Raw genomic sequence first — 20,123 nt, forward strand, 5'->3', positions numbered from 1 at the left:
TCCTCCTAGTCTGCTGGGACGGAGGCAAACCAGCAAGAATACGGGACATCTGATGACCTGAAACTGCCATACTAGTCATGTGGAGGAGCTTTACAGGAGAAAGAGATGACCTACCAGCCCCGGTGTCAAATTTATATGTAAAGAAGCCTCTGTCAGCTCCACCTCAGTTAATTTGCTTGATGGATCACAAGACAAAATTTGTGATTCCCAAAATCAATAGAGAAAATTATTTTGAGTAACAAATTTGGGCCGGATATATTACAGCGCAATAGATAACTGAAATAAGCACCTTGACCTTCAGATAGAAGGCACAAACTGGGATTGCCTAAGTCAGATTCAAGAGCAGCTCAGATTCAAGAGCATAGAGGAATAGCTTCACTTCTCAGTAAGGGAATGGCTTATACACAGGGAGTAGGCAACAAACTACTCTATTATCATTTTGGTCTCTGTACCTGGCCCTACCTACCTCCCTCCTGGCATAATTCTCTTCCTGTAGGTTTACAGACAGTATTTTTAGCTTTCTCTATGTCAGCGATTCTAGCCAAAACCACCTACCAAAACCAAATTTTTTCTGAGACCTGCACTTTCCAGTCATTTCCTTCACTCATTTATTACATAAGCTGCCAGGCATCTACTGATTCTTAAATATAGGGACCCTTCTCTCAAAATGGGGAGGAATGTATTAACACAAGTACACAATTACCTAAACACAGTGATGATGTTGTATGATTACACTATAATACACAAAAATTTAAAATGCTAGTTATCATTCAAAAGAATATTAGGATGGAAATACTGAAGCACATATATCCCCATTTTCAATGATAAATTTTAATTTACAATGATTTGGGAAAAAAAAAGACACTATACAAATTTACTGCTACATTAACCCAAATAATTTCTAGCAGATGAGAGGCCATAGCTTTAACTGTATTATCTGGACCAGAGAGAAATAACAGGCACACACTTAGTAACATTAGTAAAAACATTAATTATAGAATAAGTTGATTGAGTTACATGTTTCTAGACCACCTATAAATAGCCAAAGATCCTTTTAGTTTTCAATTACTAACTTACCTTTTCTAATTCAAACCAAAATCTTAATTACTCAGTGATGATTTTCTCTTTTCAAAAGAGAACCATTCCAAGCCTTCTAAATAATGATAGTGGAAAAAGTTGTTTTAGAATCTCTTTGAATTAGACTGTACACTCTTTCACAACAGGAATTCTTGTTTATTTTATTCTAGGCTTATCATTTATACCCAGCAAAGACTTTCATAGTTATTTAAATACACACTGAGATTCATTAAAAGAATTAAAAGATATTTTCAAATCATCAATGACTTTCTCAGTTAACCAAATCTCTTTTAAGGTAGGATTCTAATTTTATGCTGTTCATCATCAACATATTGTCAAAGATGGCCTACCTCCCATTTTCCTCAAAGTATGGATGGCATCTGACAGACAAAACATTCAGAGATAAATCAGGTCTCTGCAACCAAACCTCATATACATCAACATTTTCACTAGCATGAATTCCAAAATGAATCCAATTCCCAAAAGTATCATGTAGAGGTATTTTCTACTTCATTCATTATAGTTCTAATCTAATTCAATGAGGATCACAAGAATATATATTCCACTTTTTTAAATCATACAAAATTAAGACAAATTTAGGCAAGTGCATGATCCCTAATGAAAGCCAGATGCACATTTAGAAGATGTTTAAAGACACAGTGGGGTGTGCAGAGCTCGCATGCCTCTTGAGAAATGCACTGCACTGCAGTGAATCCATATGCAGCAAATGCCCAGTTCACTCACTTCTCAATTCATAAGTGTCCTGAGAGGCAACAAATAGTAACCTTCAACTTAGTTCAAGTTTTATTTGGGTTTGAAAATTTTATTTCTAATCCTGTTGTTTTATTTCTAAACATGTTTTCCTATAACAATAATGCCACAACTAAATGACATTTTGAGTGTTCTGGCTCAGGGAAAGAAATCTAATCCACAAAATGGCATGGTTAGAGAAGTTTGAGCCCTGTGGAACTTCAATATCACTTACACTACTTTTTCCCCTATGGAAAATGGCTCTGGCATTTCTAATTGGCATATATTTCCCCACTCCCTCAGTTTACCATCTCCATCCTTCCTCTAATTACTTCCACCAAAAAAAATTCCCAGGTTCTAAGAAGTGGAAGCTAAACAGCCTGCTCATGTGAACCAGTCTGTAAGCAGGCACAACTGAGTTGATCAACTCAGGTACAGGAAGTGCAGTAGGGTTTCAAGAAGAACTAGCTAAGAAGACAATGTTTCCTAGCTGAGGGCCAGTGCACACTAGGCACTTACATTAAATTTATTATGCATGATGTGAATGGAGAGAAAAGCAAATAGTACTGTTTTAGAATCTTTGCACTTAATGGGAATGGGGTGGGGGAATACATCTCCCTAGATCCATAGATCTAACACTCCCCACTTCTTGGTTATGAGATCAAAGTTTTTCATAAAATACATAAATAGGGAAAAAGGATATACAAATTATCCTGCCTTCAAATAGTTTACGTTAGCTTTAATGATATACCAGTACTCTTACTTGCAGATATTAAAATAACCTGAGAAATATAAGCAAATAATTTTTCTTGCTCTACACAACATGATTTTCCATCTTATTAACTAATGATTTACAAAATTACATCAGCCCAAACTAAACTATAAAAAGATATTCAAACCAACCACCTGGACCTAACAAGGGCTCAATACCTTTATACCCTTCTTTTTTTTTTTAGTCTGTTTTATTTTTATTTTTATATTCCCCATACAATTGCACCCCCTTATTTTGGCCCCAATCCATGCTTTCCCCGGCCCCCATGCCCTTTTTTAATATATTTTTTTCAGTTTACTTGGAAGTTATAAAATTTATAATACTGTGAGATGTAACTTATTCCACAAATATTATTTTAAGGTACAGAAGTTACAATGCCTATGTACTAAAGCAAGCATTGTTTTCCCAAATCATTTCAAATTAATTTCAAAAATGCCTTCTGCTCCTATTTCCAAATTAATTTACCAACGGGAACATCTTAGCTACCTTCCATCACTACAGAAAATTGTTGTGTTCTATGTAAGCATTCTTTTAAGTATGCTACATATATTAACTCATTCAATTCTTATAATAACTCTTGAGTTAGGCATGATTATGCCAGCTTGCTGAAAGAAAAGGAAGATATGAAATGCTGTGTCATTAAATAACTGGTCAATTTTGAATGAGTGAAATAACCAAGGAAAAATTGAGATATTGTATTTTAAGTAAATAAGGATTTACTTACAATATTCCTCATCTGCATATTTTTTTAAAAACTCTTAAAAGCTACATATTTGATCTTTGTAATTAAACTTGTGAAACAGACCGACCATTACTGTGCTCATTTCTTAGATGAGGAAACAGATAGAAGTAAAATGTCCTAAACATCTTAGCAAAGATTCTACCTCCCTATTATGGGACTCTTCCTACCCATGCACATTACTTCTCTAAAAAGACCCCAAGTGATCAAATCATAATCTGAAGCTGATCAAGGCAGTTCAAAAAGATTAACTGGGAGAAGTGATTCCATTTGAAAAATCTGAAATGAAGACATAAATAGATTAGTTTACCATGAGATGGAAGAATACAGAAAAGAATAAAGTCTCAGAACAGAAAAGAATAAAGTCTCAAAGACAGAACACACATACTATGTGACCAGTCACTAAGGGAAATGCGTGGCAATGCTTCCTTTCTGTGACCCAGATGAGCCAATAAACCTCATTTTCCCCAAAGAAATTTAAGTGCTCTTTGCAGCCAAAGAACAGCTACCAAACAGCATGTGTAAAAGAGATGATGTTTTGCACAATTTTGACTGAAATCCAGATACTTAGCAAACTTGAGCATGGAGGAGTCAAGATGTTGTAACTGGCCAAACAGTTCTCTACAGCTTCTGTTTACTTCTTGCAAAAATCGGGATAAACTTGACCAACTCAGAAGAAGCGCAGAAATCCAAAGAATGCATTTTTCAGAATTACCAGGTATCATCCCTTCTGTTTCCTCTGCCTTAATCCACTCCCAAGACAACCCACCCCACAATCTTCAAATAATGAGACTTTGTAATCTCTATCTCCCCTTAGCAAAAGCAAAAAAAAAAAAAAAAAAAAATCATTTAGTATCAATGCTGACTAAAACTTTTATAACAAATGATTTTTATCTCAGAGTATTTGTTTGAAATGAAAGGTCTAGATCAGGACAGAAATCACCAATAGGAGAGATCTACAGAGTATCAGCATCACACCTAGCTTGGCATGCCTTCTTCCCAAACAAAGCTTGGAGATCAAACTATTAACTTCTGCCTCCATCCCTCCCAGCACACCACTACCATCAAGCTACAGCTGGAGGCCTCAACTTTCTGCAGTTCTGGGCTCTCTCCCAAGGACACCGTGAGGGCAACAGAGACAGACAAGAAAAGGCAGGAGAGAGAAGGTGAAGAATGAGATCTCCTAGATTCCAGACCATAAAGCACAAGGAACTTAAACTTGGACCAGTAAAGTCTTGGGCTGTAGGTCCTTTTTCTAATGTACGAATAGTACAGATATTATAGCTAATGATTAATTAAAAAGTTAGAAAAATGTAATTCATTCTGGTGTTCAAATTATTAAAAACTATGTAGGCCTAATTGCCAGGCAATCCAGGAGCAATCACGTACATCATTAAATGCATTAATTTGTAAGAGTTCATTTTGTTGCAACACTCTTAAAAGCATGATAAATACTACAAACTTAAAATATAAAAAGAATCATAAACCTTTGAATAAGCACAGGTTCTACTCAGAAAAGCAAAACAAGAGTGGAGAGTGCAAGTGGACAAATTGCAAGGAACCAGTGAGATGGAAAGTAAGGAAAGCGTCCCTCAGGCTTTTGGAGGGGACTACGGCAGGTGGTTCCTTGATATTTATAAATCCTTTTATTTCAAAGTCATAAGCATAATATAGGTTCCATGAAGATCACTTTAAACAGGCCTACAAAAATCACATGTCTCAGATAAGGATAGTTAGAAGGTAAATACCACATAACTCTAAAGGTAAGACCTGCCCAGTAGGTGTGTCTTTTAGTAATTACACAAAGAAGTTTGATTAAGGCTTCTAAACTATATGGTAAAACACAAGTTTTCAGGAAGCATGTCTATGTCAAGAAATAGAGAACTACAATGATTTAGAAAACAATTATCTGGACCTCCTTGGTGGCTGAAGGGGTTAAGACACAACCTATGAAGCTACCAGCAGGCTCTGCAGCACGAATTTGATCCCCGACCAGCCAGGGAGCAACCACATGGCGCAGCAGACCTCTCATGACTCACCTGCTGCTCCCCTCAACAGTGTATTTCAGTACATCTGCCTGTTCTGTTCCACACTCTGTCTCTGGTCAATCCTCTCATGCCCCCACACCTCTGGCCTGTACCCCAGTTCTTGTATGCATAATAAATAGACCTTTAAAAAAACAATTATCTAATAGGTTAAACATGCATTTTGCCACTAAATATTACAAAATTAAAATGAAGACATATGCCTTAAAAACTACAGTTACGAGGGCCTCCCTGGTGGCACAGGCGGTTGAGCGCCGCACTGTGAAGCTGTCCGCAGCCTCTGCAGCATGGGTTTGTTCCCGGCTGGCCGGCGAAGGTCCCACATGGCGCGGCAGACCTCTCGTGTCGCACCCGCTGCTCCCCTTAGCAGTGTATTTCATCAGTCTGCATGCTCTGTTCCCTGCTCTGTCTCTGGTGAATCCTCTCACCCTCCCACGAATCTAGCCCGTACCCCGGTTTTGTATAAATAAAAAAAATCTTAAAAAAAAACAACAAAACTACAGTTAGGAAAAATAAAATGAAATGTTACTTCACCAATAATTATGTCGTAAGAACCCCTTACCATTCTGTTCTTACCAAAAATATACACAACTTTAGTAATACACAAATTCAGAGCGAAAGAACTCAATTCATGAGATTATATACGGATGTGGGTAGAAACTCTCATCAAGAAAGATGACCACATCTTTCCCTTAATGCTTCTCTCAAAAAGATGTTTCCAAATTTTACGTCCAAAATGAGTTTCAGACTTTCCTCGACCATCCTTTTACTCCAGAAATCTTCCCCATTTTCATTTATGGAGTTGCATAGGTCAAGCAGCACAACAATCCTTAACTATTCCTAGTGGCTCATATACCACAGTCATCAGGGAATCACAGAGGCTCCACCTTCAAAATATTTCACTGCTCACCACCTCTACTACCTAAACAAGTGAAATTTTGGCCAGAGCCACAATCACCCTAACCTCCTGACAAGTGTCCCTACTTCTATAGTCTATGTTCAGCACAACAGTTAGTGACCTTTTAGAACCAAAATACGCTCTGTTCCTCCCATGGTAAAATAGCTCCCCATTCACTGGCTTTCCATTTCACTTGAAGCAAAAATTAAATTCCTTGAGTAACCTAGAAAGCTGTAAGATCTACTTGCTCCACCTTTGCCTTCTCCTCACTCACACTCACTCCCAACCCTGTAATTATGCAGGGCTCTTTGTCCCTTGAGTATTGGAACAAGGGCTAACTTTAACCTTCGGGTTTCTATACTCCTTATTCCTGCTCTGTCTCAAAAGCTCGTCCCCTAATTTTATCCCCAAGTATCTGGGAAACTCACCTTCTCAGATCTTCATTTTCTACTCACACCCAGACACAAAGGTTTTTGAATGTTCTGTTTCCTAATAAAACCCCAGCATCTAGACAAATAACTGTCTAACACACAGTAAGAAGAGTTCAATAATTATATGTGGAATGACTGAGTGACGGAATGGCTATGCTAATTATAGAACCTAGAAATGGAGAGGACATGAAAAGCCCAGGAACTAAGCTAAATTTATGAAGATAGCAGCCCTCTTCCATGCTGAGCAGTAGTAGTCTCTAAAGGAGGAGCTGAGAAGATTGGAACACCCATAGTTGGTGGTGCCAAAAGAGGACACACCCACATTCCTTCTGCCCATAAAAGTCAATGTTTGCAGACCTCATTGTGACCCATCTATGCCCCAAGGCTGTCACTAGTTTAAATTGTAAATGTTGTTATGGATCAAAAGGACATTTCCAAGGTCTTTCAAACTTCAAAGGGACAGTACTATACTTTTACAGATGGTTAATTTTCAGTTAAGCCACTGTTTAATTAATTTTTTAAACACTGCATTATGACACTATTTGAGTCATAGGTGTGCACCACTAAGAATCAACATTTGTATATACTACATTAAGCTCAGCACAAAAGCCATTCTTAGTTATGCACATGGATCACATAGGTATCTTAACATAGACAAAAAAAAAATTATGAACAGGCATCTGAAATGCGAAGGACTGTTATATGCGTCAAAGTTCTTCCTTTTTTTAACCTGGCACTAAGGAAACTTGTAGTCAGCTATAAACTAGGCACTGTTCTATGGACTTTCCTTGGCTCATTCCACTTACTCTTCCCAGGGAAGTAAACTCTATCATGACTTTCAATTTAAAGGTAAAGAGTTAAATGATCCCTCCAAGGCCACACTGCTGAGTGGGAGAATCAGGATGTGAACCCAGGCAGGACAATCCAAGAGTCCAAGTGTCAGGGTTTATGTCCCTGTAACGTGCTGCCTCTTAATTCTATTTGCCCAGAACCAATGCAAACGGATCACAAAACCTTACCTGATGAATGCTATTCATTTATTAATAAAAGCCATAAAAATACCTCATGTCAACTAGAGTTAGGTCCAGGAAGTCCAGTAAGGAAAATATCATTTGACATCAATATTTATCAAAAAAAAGGAAAAAAATACAGAGCAACAATCATTTTTTCTTAAAATGGTAGGAAACGCAAGGGAGAACATTAAGAATAGTCAAAATGCTGTATTCATTTAAAAAGTACTTTGCAAAAGTAAACATTAAGAAGTCTACTTGAAAATTAGCAAGTAAATAAAGTCATAAATATAGCTACTCATAAAAAGTGATTTCCTTTGGAAACATTTGTGCATGTCAGTCAGAACAACTAATATTAGCATGAGCATGTTCTGCAAATTCTAATGTTTTGAGGAGGAAATATGACCAAAAGAAACTGAAAACAGGATTCTGTAAATATCTGGCAGTTTCTAACCAAAAGTAAGAGGAATTCCCTAGTCAGGCAAAGAATATGTGCCCTGATAAAGAGGAATAATAGCATGGACTGGAGGGAATTTTAGACTAACAGATGATTTACAAAATATCAATTCCCTACTATCTCAGCTTCCTCCAGAGACCTAAACAACAACAGGCAAAGCTAAAAATCAAACATTTTCTGTGAAGAGCCCACATAATATGCATAGCCCCATATACTTTTCAAATGGCATATACATGAGTTCATCATATTAAACTAATAAATATTGCATCAAAATGCAGGTTACTTAGAAGACACAAATCTGGAATTAAGAAAGTTCGACTTCTGTACTCTCCCCAGAATTTTTTTTTTAGTTAGTAGAGAATATCTAACTTGGCCTCTTCTTAAGAGTTTTGGTTTGGTTTGGCTTTGCCTTTTGACGTGCTTTTAAAAATTGGAATCAACCATTAACCTTGCACCTGAGAGCAGCTTCCCAAAGCAGCTACCAATCCAGTCCAAGCTGAAACCCTAAGTAAACTCTCTTCCCCTCCTCCCACCCCAACCCTCTTAATGGAATCACTCCTGACCCCATCCCACCCTCTATTGTGGTATCTTAGTGCTCCCAGGCAAAACCATCCTCCCTCCATCCTGCCACAATTGCAGTATCTCAACCCTTCCAGGCTAAACAGGGTGCCTCCCAAAGTAACACTAAACTTATCTGATAAATTCATTCCAAGATTAAGGGTAAAAGCTAATAGGGACTGTCTTTTCTCCTTCCTCTCTGCTTTTCCTTCTAGACCTCGAACCCTGGATCTTCTCCAACCAGCTGTCCCTAGGACTTTAGATCAGGGGTGGGAACTTGGGGGAAAAATGGACAAGCGATACGTCAGCCAGCAGGGGAGGTACTGGGGGCAGACCTAATGCAGCAGCTCCAGGGACAGCACTCACTGTGTGAGCAGCTGCCCACCCAGCCACCTTTGTATTTCTCAATTCTTCTTTTGCATAGATTGAGAATGATCCATTCCCCTTTTGTTCTCTTCAACCCACTCAAGTATAAGCCACCCACAACAGGCTGCAAAATTACAAATAGGATAAAGTCTCCAGAACTGGATATGTAGCCCCAGGCAAAGCCCTAGAAGGACAGTTCTTGCAACAACCTAATTCCTGGGCATTGAGTCTCCAAGATAAAGATGACAGACGGGATTCAAGTCCCTAATGTTCTTTCCAATCTCACAAGTAAAATTCAAGTTTTGGATCAGATGCTCAGGCCACCCCAGAATAAAGTCACTAGGGAATGAGTCAAGTTTGCACAATTCTGGCGATTACAACTGTCATGTGGAATCCAAATTAAGGGCGGTGTGGAGTTGGTGTTCCAGGCTATTTACCACTGAAAGGATATCAATACATCAGTGCTCTACAGGAAAATGGATGAAACACTTTATAATACTGAAAATATTTAAAGCAACAGACAATAAAATGGCAATACATCTAAAGCACAAGAAGCAATTCCCTTTTGTCTCTGGAAATGAATTCATTCAAAAGAATATAAATTGTGATTGCTTTGTGAGGAAGGGGGGCTAGTCAGTCTGGAAATCTAACAGCATTACAGCCACTCCTTAGATTGAGTCTTCCTCCCCTCCCCCATATCTGGGGATTTTACAACAAATGAAAGAAGGCATTATTTCAGTTTAAGGCATAAGCCTAAGTCACCTAAACAAAAAAGGCTTTATTATCACATTAATTATGAAGGCGGAAACACGCTCACTGGTAACTAATTTAGTGTTCTACACCACTAGGTTAGCATTTGCTTTTTGCAAGCTTTTGGACCAATGTTTACAATTTCTAACTGAAGGTAAAAACACTCAGCGAGGGAGATCATGAAGGAGAGGGAAGAAAAAAACACCCCTGGTAAAACAGAGCAAAGTACAGATAGAGAGAAAGTACCCTCTGTCTCTCAGTGGTCTATGCACTAGCCTTTGCTGCCTACAAAGCAAGTTAACATCAACCACGTTTCACTCCAGCATCAGAGAACTAATTCTTGACAAAACTTCCTTTTAGAAAGCGCCCACTGGCTCCAGTGGAATAAAAAAAAAAAAAAAAGATTGACCAAAGAATGTGAAACATACTGACATACTGCCACAGGCTAGTGTCCTGGACTGTTTGCCTGAGAGGTTTGTTTTCAGCGTGAAGAGGCGGGTAAAAATACACTCTAACAGCGCCCTGGCTTTGGCACGCTTCCCCAACTGGCAATTTCAGCGGCTGTGCCTTCAGCCCATTCAAGAATTCCATCTCATAGGAAGTGCTTCAAATATAGTCATTTGATCTTCCAGCATTTGCAATGCACCTGCTGAGCAACAAGTCTGATTGCCAGATCCCAGGTTCCGTCCTACCCATCTCCAGCAGTAATCATAGGGGCTATTTCAAAGTTGAACCAGGGGAGATGCAAAGTCTACAAAAGCCCTGCCAGACACTCAGCGGCTGCAAGAGGTCCGGCAAGCAGCTCCTTTTTGTCTTCCTTTCTCCCCACACCAACTTCCCCGTCACTTTGTCCTGGAGCAGGTAAGAGGTTTTTGTTTTGTTCTCAGGCTTCCAAATGCCAAGGGCTTACCTGGAGATGGCTTGCTCGCCTCCCTCAGCTTGGCTCCCCCCCACGGCCTGGTCCTTGCCGCTCGGGTGGTAGGCAGTTAACACCACTCCCTGGGAACTGGACAGCCAGCTCATGGTGAGAGAAGGGGCATAATTTGTGAGATCCTGACAGAAGGGGAATGAAGTTCCTGGCTCACCCGGCAACTCCACTCATTAGCATCGCCAGCTCCGCCCAGCAAGTTCTACGTTTCACTCAGGAGGGTGGGGACTCCCCAGAGAAGAGCTGCCCGGCCGTCCAATGAGAAGAGCTGTGACTCAGTATTGTTCCAAGCCAGGGAACTCCAGGCGGAGCTGCGGCTCTAGTTAAGGGGGAGGTTAACTAGCTACACTGGTTGCCAGACCCTAGTTACTCTGATCTGATTAACAGGCCAAGTTGCAGAATCATCTCAGCAAAGTGCAAGCCCTCTTGGTTACAAAAGAGTGAGCTACTGCAGGCCTCCACCAACCCGCCCCCCCCCCAATTCCTGTTTCCATCTGATAATGTCTGCTACTTCTTGTAACATGAGTATGGCCATTTCTTAACCCCTTCACTTTCAGCATCAGAATGAATCATAGCAAAAAACAGTGGCCAGGAGGCAAAACTTGTTAATTGCGATACAATTAACAAGAAAGTCTTCTCCTCGTGTCAGTTTAAAATGTTCTCACGAAAATGATCGTGTTCCCTGGAATATCATTGTATTTCACACGCAAAAATTGAATGCCAAGTTCACTTCTTTTATCAACCGCCCTCAATAATTACTAATATCCTGTTAAATCTGTTAAATGACACTGCTGAAAATAAAAATAGAACTTGCCACTGTTGAGTCCCTACTACATGTTAGGTGTCTCTCTGTGACAAGTGTTTTTACAGTATTTGCTTATTCAATTCAGTCTAAATCTCCCGCCCCACACACACACCTCTCTCTCACACACACACGCGCACACACACAAACAGCATAGAGTGTGCAATAAAATGCATTATTCTGTTATTCTGTATTTTGCAAAGTATAATATAAGGAATATGAAGTCCAAAGGCAGGTTAACTAATTTGTCTAAGATAACACATTTGTTTCATGTTAGAAATTGGATTTTAGGGCCTCCCCTGGTGGCGCAGGCGGTTGAGCACAGCGCTGTGAAGCTGTCCACAGCCTCTGCATCGCAGGTTCTATCCTGGCGGGCCGGCAAGTGTCCCATATGGCCTGGCAGACCTCTCCTGTCTCACCTGCTGCTCCTCTTAGCAATATATTTCGTCTGTCTGCCTGTTCTGTTCCCTGCTCTGTCTCTGGTGAATCCTCTCACCCTCCCGCGCATCTGGCCTGTACCCCAATTCTTGTATAAATAAATGAATCTTTAAAAAAAAAGAAATTGGATTTTAGCAGGGCTCTAGATTAAACTCTATTATTTTTAACCCACATGCTGTTCTTTTTCTTGTACATTAGAAAACATGTTCTAAAGTTATGACGATACAAGAGACATTTCTGTTTTTTCTCCCTCCAAAATATTCCACTCTTTTCCATATACCTAGTAGTCTGGGTTGACATTTTGTTATTATCTTCATTATCTATTAATCTAAAATTCCTCATAAGCAAGTTTTCAACTTCATCATTCCATAAAACTACTTACACTATTTTTATTATTTAAAATGATTTGATTGGGCCTCCCCTGGTGGCGCAGCAGTTGAGCACTGGGCTGCGAAGCTGCCTGCAGCCTCTGCAGCGCTGGTTCGATTCCCGGCCGCCCACATGGTGCGCAGACCTCTCCTGCCGCGCAGGCTTCTCCCTTCAGCAGTGTACTTCCTCAGTCTGCCTGTTCTGCTCCCCACTCTGGCTCTGGTGAATTCTCTCACCCTACCGCGCTTCTGACTGTATCCAGTGCTTGTATAAATAAATAAATCTTAAAAAAATAAAAATAAAAAATAAAATGATATGATTATTCTCAAAGTATTTTTTTAAAAAGTTAATTCTCTTTTGTATCTACAGTGAACTCTCATTTATAAAAGAGTTCCTTAAAAAAGAGGTTATTATAGTTTTCTACTGTCCCCTCTACAACTAGGTATTCAAACTTCCTGTTTCCATCTCCATAGGGACCTCTTTGTTACTTCCTGTCTGTTCCCATTGTCTGAGTTCCTTTCAAGTCCTATAGTTAGTTACATCTTAGTTCCAATCTAAATAACCTGTTAACTCATTTTTATTTTCAGATTTAGTTATTTATGCATACAAGAACTGGGTTACAGGCCAGAGGTGCTGGGCGAAAGGATTCACCAGAGACAGAGTGGGGAACAGAACAGGCAGATTAACCAAAGTACATTGCTGAGGGGAAGCAGTGGGCAAGAGAGGGGAAGTCTGCGGCAGGATGTAGGTTAGCTCCCTGGCAGGCCAGAGATGGAACTCATGTTGCAGTGGCTACAGATAGCTTCATAGTGCTCTACCTTAATGCCTTGCACTACCATTTCTTTGCCTTCTCCTCTAAATTATTTTGCACATTATCAACACCCAAGCACAATTATAATGCTATCTCTATTCCTGGCTTAAAACTTTACTGGCTCTGTCACAATCAGAACCAGATCCAAACATTATTACCTCATAAGTCTTTTCATTTCATTGGTCAGACACCATTCCTGCTGGTCCCAGTGTCATTTCTTTCCCTCTGTACATATCTAACTTAATCCTTGCACATAGTAGGGCATCACTGAATGTTGACTGAATTATTAAATGAATTTACTGTGCCTTTAGAAAGTATACTGAATGTTTAAAATTAAAATTGGTGACACTGGACAAGTGATTCCCAGGAATATACCACTGGTATATGTTCACTGGTTAGAGCAAAATAAAATGTTCACTGGTTAGGGCAAAATGAAAAAATATAGAAAGAGAGGTAAAAGCTAAGTCTATCAGAGGGCATGAGTTCTGTCGTTTAAAATGACCTCATGTTGCAAAATGATTAATGTTCCCCACATTAGCCTTCTTTTTTTATGTAGCTGCTCTGAAATGCAAGAAGATGGGAACCACTCTCTACCTAACACAATAATTGGTGGTCAGCCTCACACTCTATCTTTTGGAAACTATTCCTCTCGTTTTCAACTCCATCCCACTCTTTCCTTTTGTTTTACTTCCCAGGACCTCCTTTTTTATCTTTCTCCTTTATTTCTCTTTGTTTCCTTCATCCTTTGCTATAGCCTCAGTCTGTCAGTGTCATCAATACATGTCCACAGCTAGGAGTACTTTCAAATCTCATGAGACAATTCATGATACAGATTCAAAATGATGTTTAAGTTGTATTTTGCCTAATCACACCCTTTTCCCTTGCTTACTAACAAACAAATCAGAATATGGATCTGGAAATGTAATTATTTTGCAAGTTCAAAGTAATATTTGGGTTCAAAGTAGTCATGTTTTTTTTTAAGATTTATTTATTTATACATATAAGAGCTGGGGTACAGGCCAGAGATGTGGGGGATGAAAGAATTCACCAGAGACAGAGTGGGGAACAGAATAGGCAGATTGACCGAAGTACACTGCCGAGGGGAGCAGTGGGCAAGACAGGAGTGGTCTGCTATGCCATGTGGGTTGCTCCCTGGCCAGCTGGGGATTGAACACGTGCTGTAGAGGCTGCAATTGCTTCATAGTGCAGTGCTTAATCCCTTGCACCACCAGGGAGGCCCTGTACTCATGTTTTTTTGTTTTTTGTGAGGCAGAAAATAAAATGTTGTACAAATTGGTTTGCACTGTTTAGTATATAAAATGTGCATCTGACTTACATAAGTTTCAGGGACATGGAAATCTTCTGGATTCCTCCTTTTCATCCACTAAGCCTTTTGTTACTTGTCTGAGGATCTTGCCTATCAGAAGGTAGAGAACTAATAGGATTGTGACCTGGTATACATAGCCTCACATATAACCGAGGTGGATTAAAAATGGTATTCAGAATTTTCTTATGACCATCATAGAAACAAATCTTACTACTAAAGTGTTCCTTGAAACATTCTTCATGTCTCATACCCCAAAATCCACTAGGATTTAGCTACAGATTATCTCTTGTACCACATCATCCATTCTCATAGAAACATTTTTTGGGGGAAAAATTGCTATATTAGTCCATTCCACAATCTCTTTAAACAAACATTAAGAACAAAATATCCTCGAAGATGTTATGTATTGGGTTATTGATTGCATACCAGTTTCCTGTTATGAAACATTTTACAAAGCAATTAGCAACATCAAAACAGTTTAAACATTCATTCCCTTTAAATGGGGTGTAATAGATGACAAAAGAAGGAAAAAGGAAGCTGCAATTTATGCACCTAAACAGGTTGTTAAAAATAGGGCACAGAGAGTACTATAGCCTTAGACAAAGTGACAAGCGAGTTCAAAAATAATGGAAAAAAGATTCTTATGTTCTATGCTTACTTACACATTCTGATAGGAATCTATTTAGTAATCTGGAATTATATTTGCAGGGTACCAAAACTGTGATGGAATCAAGACATTTATCAAAAATCTTTTCGATCAGTATCTGTCACTTTAAAAGGAATTACCTGAAGAGAATGTGTACACTCAAACAGCCTCCCTAAGAAGATTGATAGCTTGTGTAGGAACACAAGGCTATGTGAAAAGTGACCTTTCAATTGCCAAAGTTAAACTCAATTCACAATAATATATAACAAGAACTTGAGTAAATTAATCATCAACTGTGAAGTTAAAGTTTTACATAGGTGATAAAACATGATTTAAAAGGTAGCGCTGACTAATGAAGAGGGAGTATTCTAATATCTCCTACCTAATGTTTTATCAAGTCTTTGTATGAATAATTCTTGAGAACTTACAAGTAAGCCAATTCCACATGGGGACTGTAACTGCAAATTATTCTGTATATAGAATCTGTACCTACTTTGTGGAAATTCATTCATTGTTACTAATTCTATCTTTTGAGCAATGAGGAAGAAGTCTTTTCTCCCTCTGTGGGCAGCTCTAAATTTTCTGCATTATTTCAAAGTTATTTTCTTAAGTGCTCCTCCAAGGAGAAAATACTGGCTATGCTTAGGATAAATATGTAATTGCTATAGCCAGAAGCTAATTTGGGCTTTTTGTCAAACACCTAGCAAAGATCTTTCTTATAGCTGGAGGTCATTATCCATAAATAATGCTTGCTAATATTTGAGTGCCTACTCTTTGGTAGGCATGGTATACTGTCTCGGTTGCCACTGCAACCCTGAAAAACAGCTATTAGAATTATGTCCACTTTAGAGGTGAGGAAATTGAGGTCATCCAACTAGTAGGTGGCAGAACCAGGACATGTTTATATGAATTTTTATGACTATTGAGCCTGAGCTCAAAGATTACAGCTGTTACAGATCTGAGTCTATTTTTCTTATGAAAAAAAAATCCACATGAATAATAAATAAGGTAAAATAATCTACCACAAAACTAAAGTGTTTACCAAATGAAATATTGATATAAATGCAATGTTATGAAGAACAAGTCAGACACTCACAAACACACTAGTTTCTTTTCTGGAATTTGGAAACTTGCTTATGTCAAATTACTAGGGAAACATGGCATAGTATTCATACAAGGTCATTATCATTCTACCACCCTCTGTAAAGAAGTTCCTGCTTACAGAAATGAAAGCAAGTGCTCTAATCCTTCTTACTATAAATATCCTTTAAAAAAATATATACCAACAAAGATCAGTCTAAGGGTATATACCCCAAAGGTTATGGAATTTATTAGATGCAGGGCCTTGGTAATGGCCTGGCAACAGCAAGGGTTCAGAAGGTTTAACTTCATTTAGCTCATGCTAAGCCCATCTAATATTAAAACTAGCCTAAATTGGAAATTTTCCAAGGAATGAAAGTTCAACAACGTTAATCTTTCCTTTTCTCTTTGTTGCAGAATACACTGTGACCCATGTTGCAAACTCTTTGAACTTGACATATGAAGTCAGAAAGAGTGAAGTGTATTCTGGAGGCAGTACATTCAGGAAAGGTAATATTTTACTTATGAATATACAGAAATGTTATTATCTTCACTCCACTAAATTATTTGACTAGCCAGCAATTACAAAGACTCAAAAAGCACAGCTATAATCATGAGGACCTTGGCCTTCTGAAATTTTAAAGCAGACTTAAAATTATAGTGTTGAGTTTGTCCAAAGTTTTCTGTATCTAGCCCGAATAACTTGTTTTATAGAAGCAGCTGCTAAGGGGGAAAAAAATTAGGCAACAGCTGGTCATGCAGATGGTTACAGAGCCAGAGTGTTAAGATTTGAAGAAAATGCCAAATCCAGGCACCAGATTGCTTTTTGGCAGTATAAACTGCCCCAGTTCAGAGACTGCCTCACCATAACCCCTGGCTCAATCAAATTGTCTATTGTAAGGACTAATGTCTAACGCTTATAAATCATTCCTAAATAATATCTTAAAAATTTCCCACCTTGCCCCCAAAAACATCCCACAAGGTTCTCTACAATTCAAATAAGGAAAAAAAAAATTGAATGTCACTACATAAGAGTAGAAAATAAATTGTTTTCCATCAACTTGTCTTCCTAGTAACTATATTTCAATACTGTATTTTTCTTTGAAAGTATGAAAGATATATTTATCCCTCCCCAATAATGAAGTTATATGTTTAATATCAGATATGTCATATTTCTGGAGGTAGAGATTAATAAGCAACAATAAATATAATAAAGTTCCTTCTAGTCACCATCCTTCCAAGCATGTCACAATATATTTTACATATACATCAAATACCCACAAATACTGTTGACTAGATCTAGTCATAAAGTACAGCTTTTATCACAAACTGGCACCAAAGAGAAGAAAAGCAGGAAGACAAATGTGCTGATGTGACAAAGGTAGATTATTCTTTCAGAGTTTCCACATACATGTTATACCACATGACCTTTTCCTCTTAAACAGAAGTAGTTCTTAAAAATTTTTCCAGAAGGTGAATATAAGCTTCCAAGCCTTTGAGTTTAAATCATATTCTCATGTTCTGGGTAATTTATATCACTGTTAGTTATCAAGAATTCAAATCAAGGCAAGAGAGTCACAATTTTGGTGATGAAAATAAGTTATAAGTCAGAATTCTCTTTACTGCCAGCCAGTCCCTTTCAAAAGTAATAATTGTCTTACCTTGAAAAGACAATCAAAATAAACTTGTGAACAAATGAATCCATAATTTGGGGGAAACAAAGTAAAATGGACAGCGGCCTCTCAAATTTGATTTTTTTTTTCAAGTAAGACTGACTTTATAGTATTCCATGTAGTCTCTATTGAGGGTTCACATGAATTAGAGAACATAAAAAGAAACTTGATAGAGCACCATCAAACATAAAGACATTTTATTTAAGTCTTCAATCCAGAGCAAACATTTCTATCACCTCCACGTGAACTAGCAGCACAAAATGGGAACTGTTTGGAAACTCCTTGCAAGTTCTAAGAGCTGGTAATAGGCACCAGCCATGGCCTGCTGGGGTCCTTTGAAGGAGACTAGCAGGCCTACTTGTAAAAACACATAATTCTCCACCAGCCCACAGTTACAACATCAAGTGTCATGTGGGGTTCTAGTGCATAGTCATTGGTTCACATGACCTGAAGGTGGTTTACCTGAGTCAGACACAAGCCAAACCCTAGGGCTTGTTTTCACTAAGAATAGCCAAATACAGGGCCTCCCCGGTGGCGCAGCAGTTGAGCGCTGGGTTGCGAAGCTGCCCGCAGCCTCTGCGGCGTCGGTTCGATCCCCGGCTGCTCCCCGGCAACTGGGCGAGGGTCCACATGGCGTGCAGACCTCTCCTGCCGCCCTCTGCTCCCTCAGCAGTGTGCTTCGGTCCTTCTGTCTGCTCTGCTCCCCACTCTGGCTCGGTGAGTTCTCTCACCCTGCCGCGCTTCTGACTGTACCCAGTGCTCATATAAATAAATAAATAAATATTAAAAAAAAAATTTCTTTAAAAAAAAATATAAAGAATTGGATAATAAATGCAAAAATAAATATATGCATAAATCCTAAGGGAACAACTCAAGGACATAAATAATTCCACAGTCTATTAAGGTTTCAAGGAAGAGGACATAATGCAAGCCAGGTGGGTATGTGAGTTTCCCTTGAGCTTTCTGTACTAAACATTTATTATTTTACAATTAGAGAAAATAATAGTAAACACATACCGAGTAATAACAACCCATTAGGTCTTAAATTAGGGTGAGTCTAGCAGAATTTCCACAAAGAGAAAGAACAAAATAAGCTAAGTCACAGATTCTAACCAACTGCTCCCACAAAGCAAAAGCATGTTCACAGCCAAGTGCTGTGAAGAATACATACAGGATGGGGAGACCCAACATTAAAATTATAAATTCATACCATGTGTTTAGGGAATTCTAGTAACTTCCAAGCATATAACCTGTATTCCACAAGTAGTGAGGAATTATTAAGGATTACTTGAGCTAGGGCCTCCCCTGGTGGCGCAGTGGTTGAGCACTGGGCTGCAAAGCTGTCTACAGCCTCTGCAGCTCTGGTTCGATCCCCTGCCAAGCAAGGGTCCCACATGGCGTGACAGACCTCTCTTGCTGCACCCGCTGCTCCCCTCAGCAGTGTATTTCATCAGTCTGCCTGTTCTGTTCCCCACTCTGGCTTTGGTGAATTCTCTCACCCTCCTGCACTTCTGACTGTTCCCAGAGCTTGTATAAATTTAAAAAAAAAAATTACTTGAGCTAGATAATGACATAACCAGCTCTACTAAAAGAAAGAACTGTTACGGTGGCTGAAGAATAGCTGGGATGGGAGGGTGAAAATGGAACAGTCAGATAGGAGGTGTTATATTGTTACAGCAGTGGGACACCAGTGTGTTCTTTTTTTTTTAATTTAAATTTTATTTTTATATTCCCCATACAATTATAACCCCCTTATTTTGACCACAAGCCCTCCTTTCCCTGCCCCCCAGCCCCCATAGAGTGTCTCTTGTTCATATTTATTTGTTGATTTTGATATTTTCTTTCTTATAGTTATTCTTTTTCCTGGTCCCTTATTTAAGTTTTCTAGATTCCTGCTATGAGTGAGACCATCCGGTATTTTTCTTTTTCTTTCTGGCTTATTTTGCTGAGCATGATCCCTTCCAGCTCCATCTATGTTGCTGCAAATTGCATGTGTTTATCTTTTTTGAATGCTGAGTAATATTCCATGGTGTATATGTATCACATCTTCTTGATCCAGTCATCTATTTTTGGGCATTTGGGTTGTTTCCAAAGCTTAGCTATTGTAAACAGTGCTGCTATAAACATAGGGGTGCATGTGCTCTTTGGAATTGATGTTTCTGTGTCCTTTGGGTAAATACCTAGGAGTGGAATTGC

The 20,123-nt window shown here is 38.8% G+C and overlaps 1 protein-coding gene across 2 annotated transcripts in view; it reads right to left on the reverse strand.

Moving 5' to 3' along the window:
* Positions 1-20,123, reverse strand: part of ARHGAP18 (Rho GTPase activating protein 18) — a 172,674-nt gene that overhangs the window by 112,250 nt on the left and 40,301 nt on the right. The window contains exon 1 of one of the 2 annotated variants that reach the window (XM_037520370.2): positions 10,764-11,017. The exons of the other annotated variant lie outside the window; for it this stretch is intronic. Within the exon in view, the coding sequence (XP_037376267.1) occupies positions 10,764-10,876 (113 nt within the window). The 5' untranslated portion in view covers positions 10,877-11,017. Of the gene's footprint in view, positions 1-10,763; positions 11,018-20,123 lie in introns of those variants that run through there. 2 annotated transcript variants of the gene reach the window in all.

This window comes from Talpa occidentalis, unplaced genomic scaffold (genome assembly GCF_014898055.3).
Source record: "Talpa occidentalis isolate TD23 unplaced genomic scaffold, MPIMG_talOcc4v2.1 talOcc4.2, whole genome shotgun sequence".
Lineage (NCBI taxonomy): Eukaryota > Metazoa > Chordata > Mammalia > Eulipotyphla > Talpidae > Talpa > Talpa occidentalis.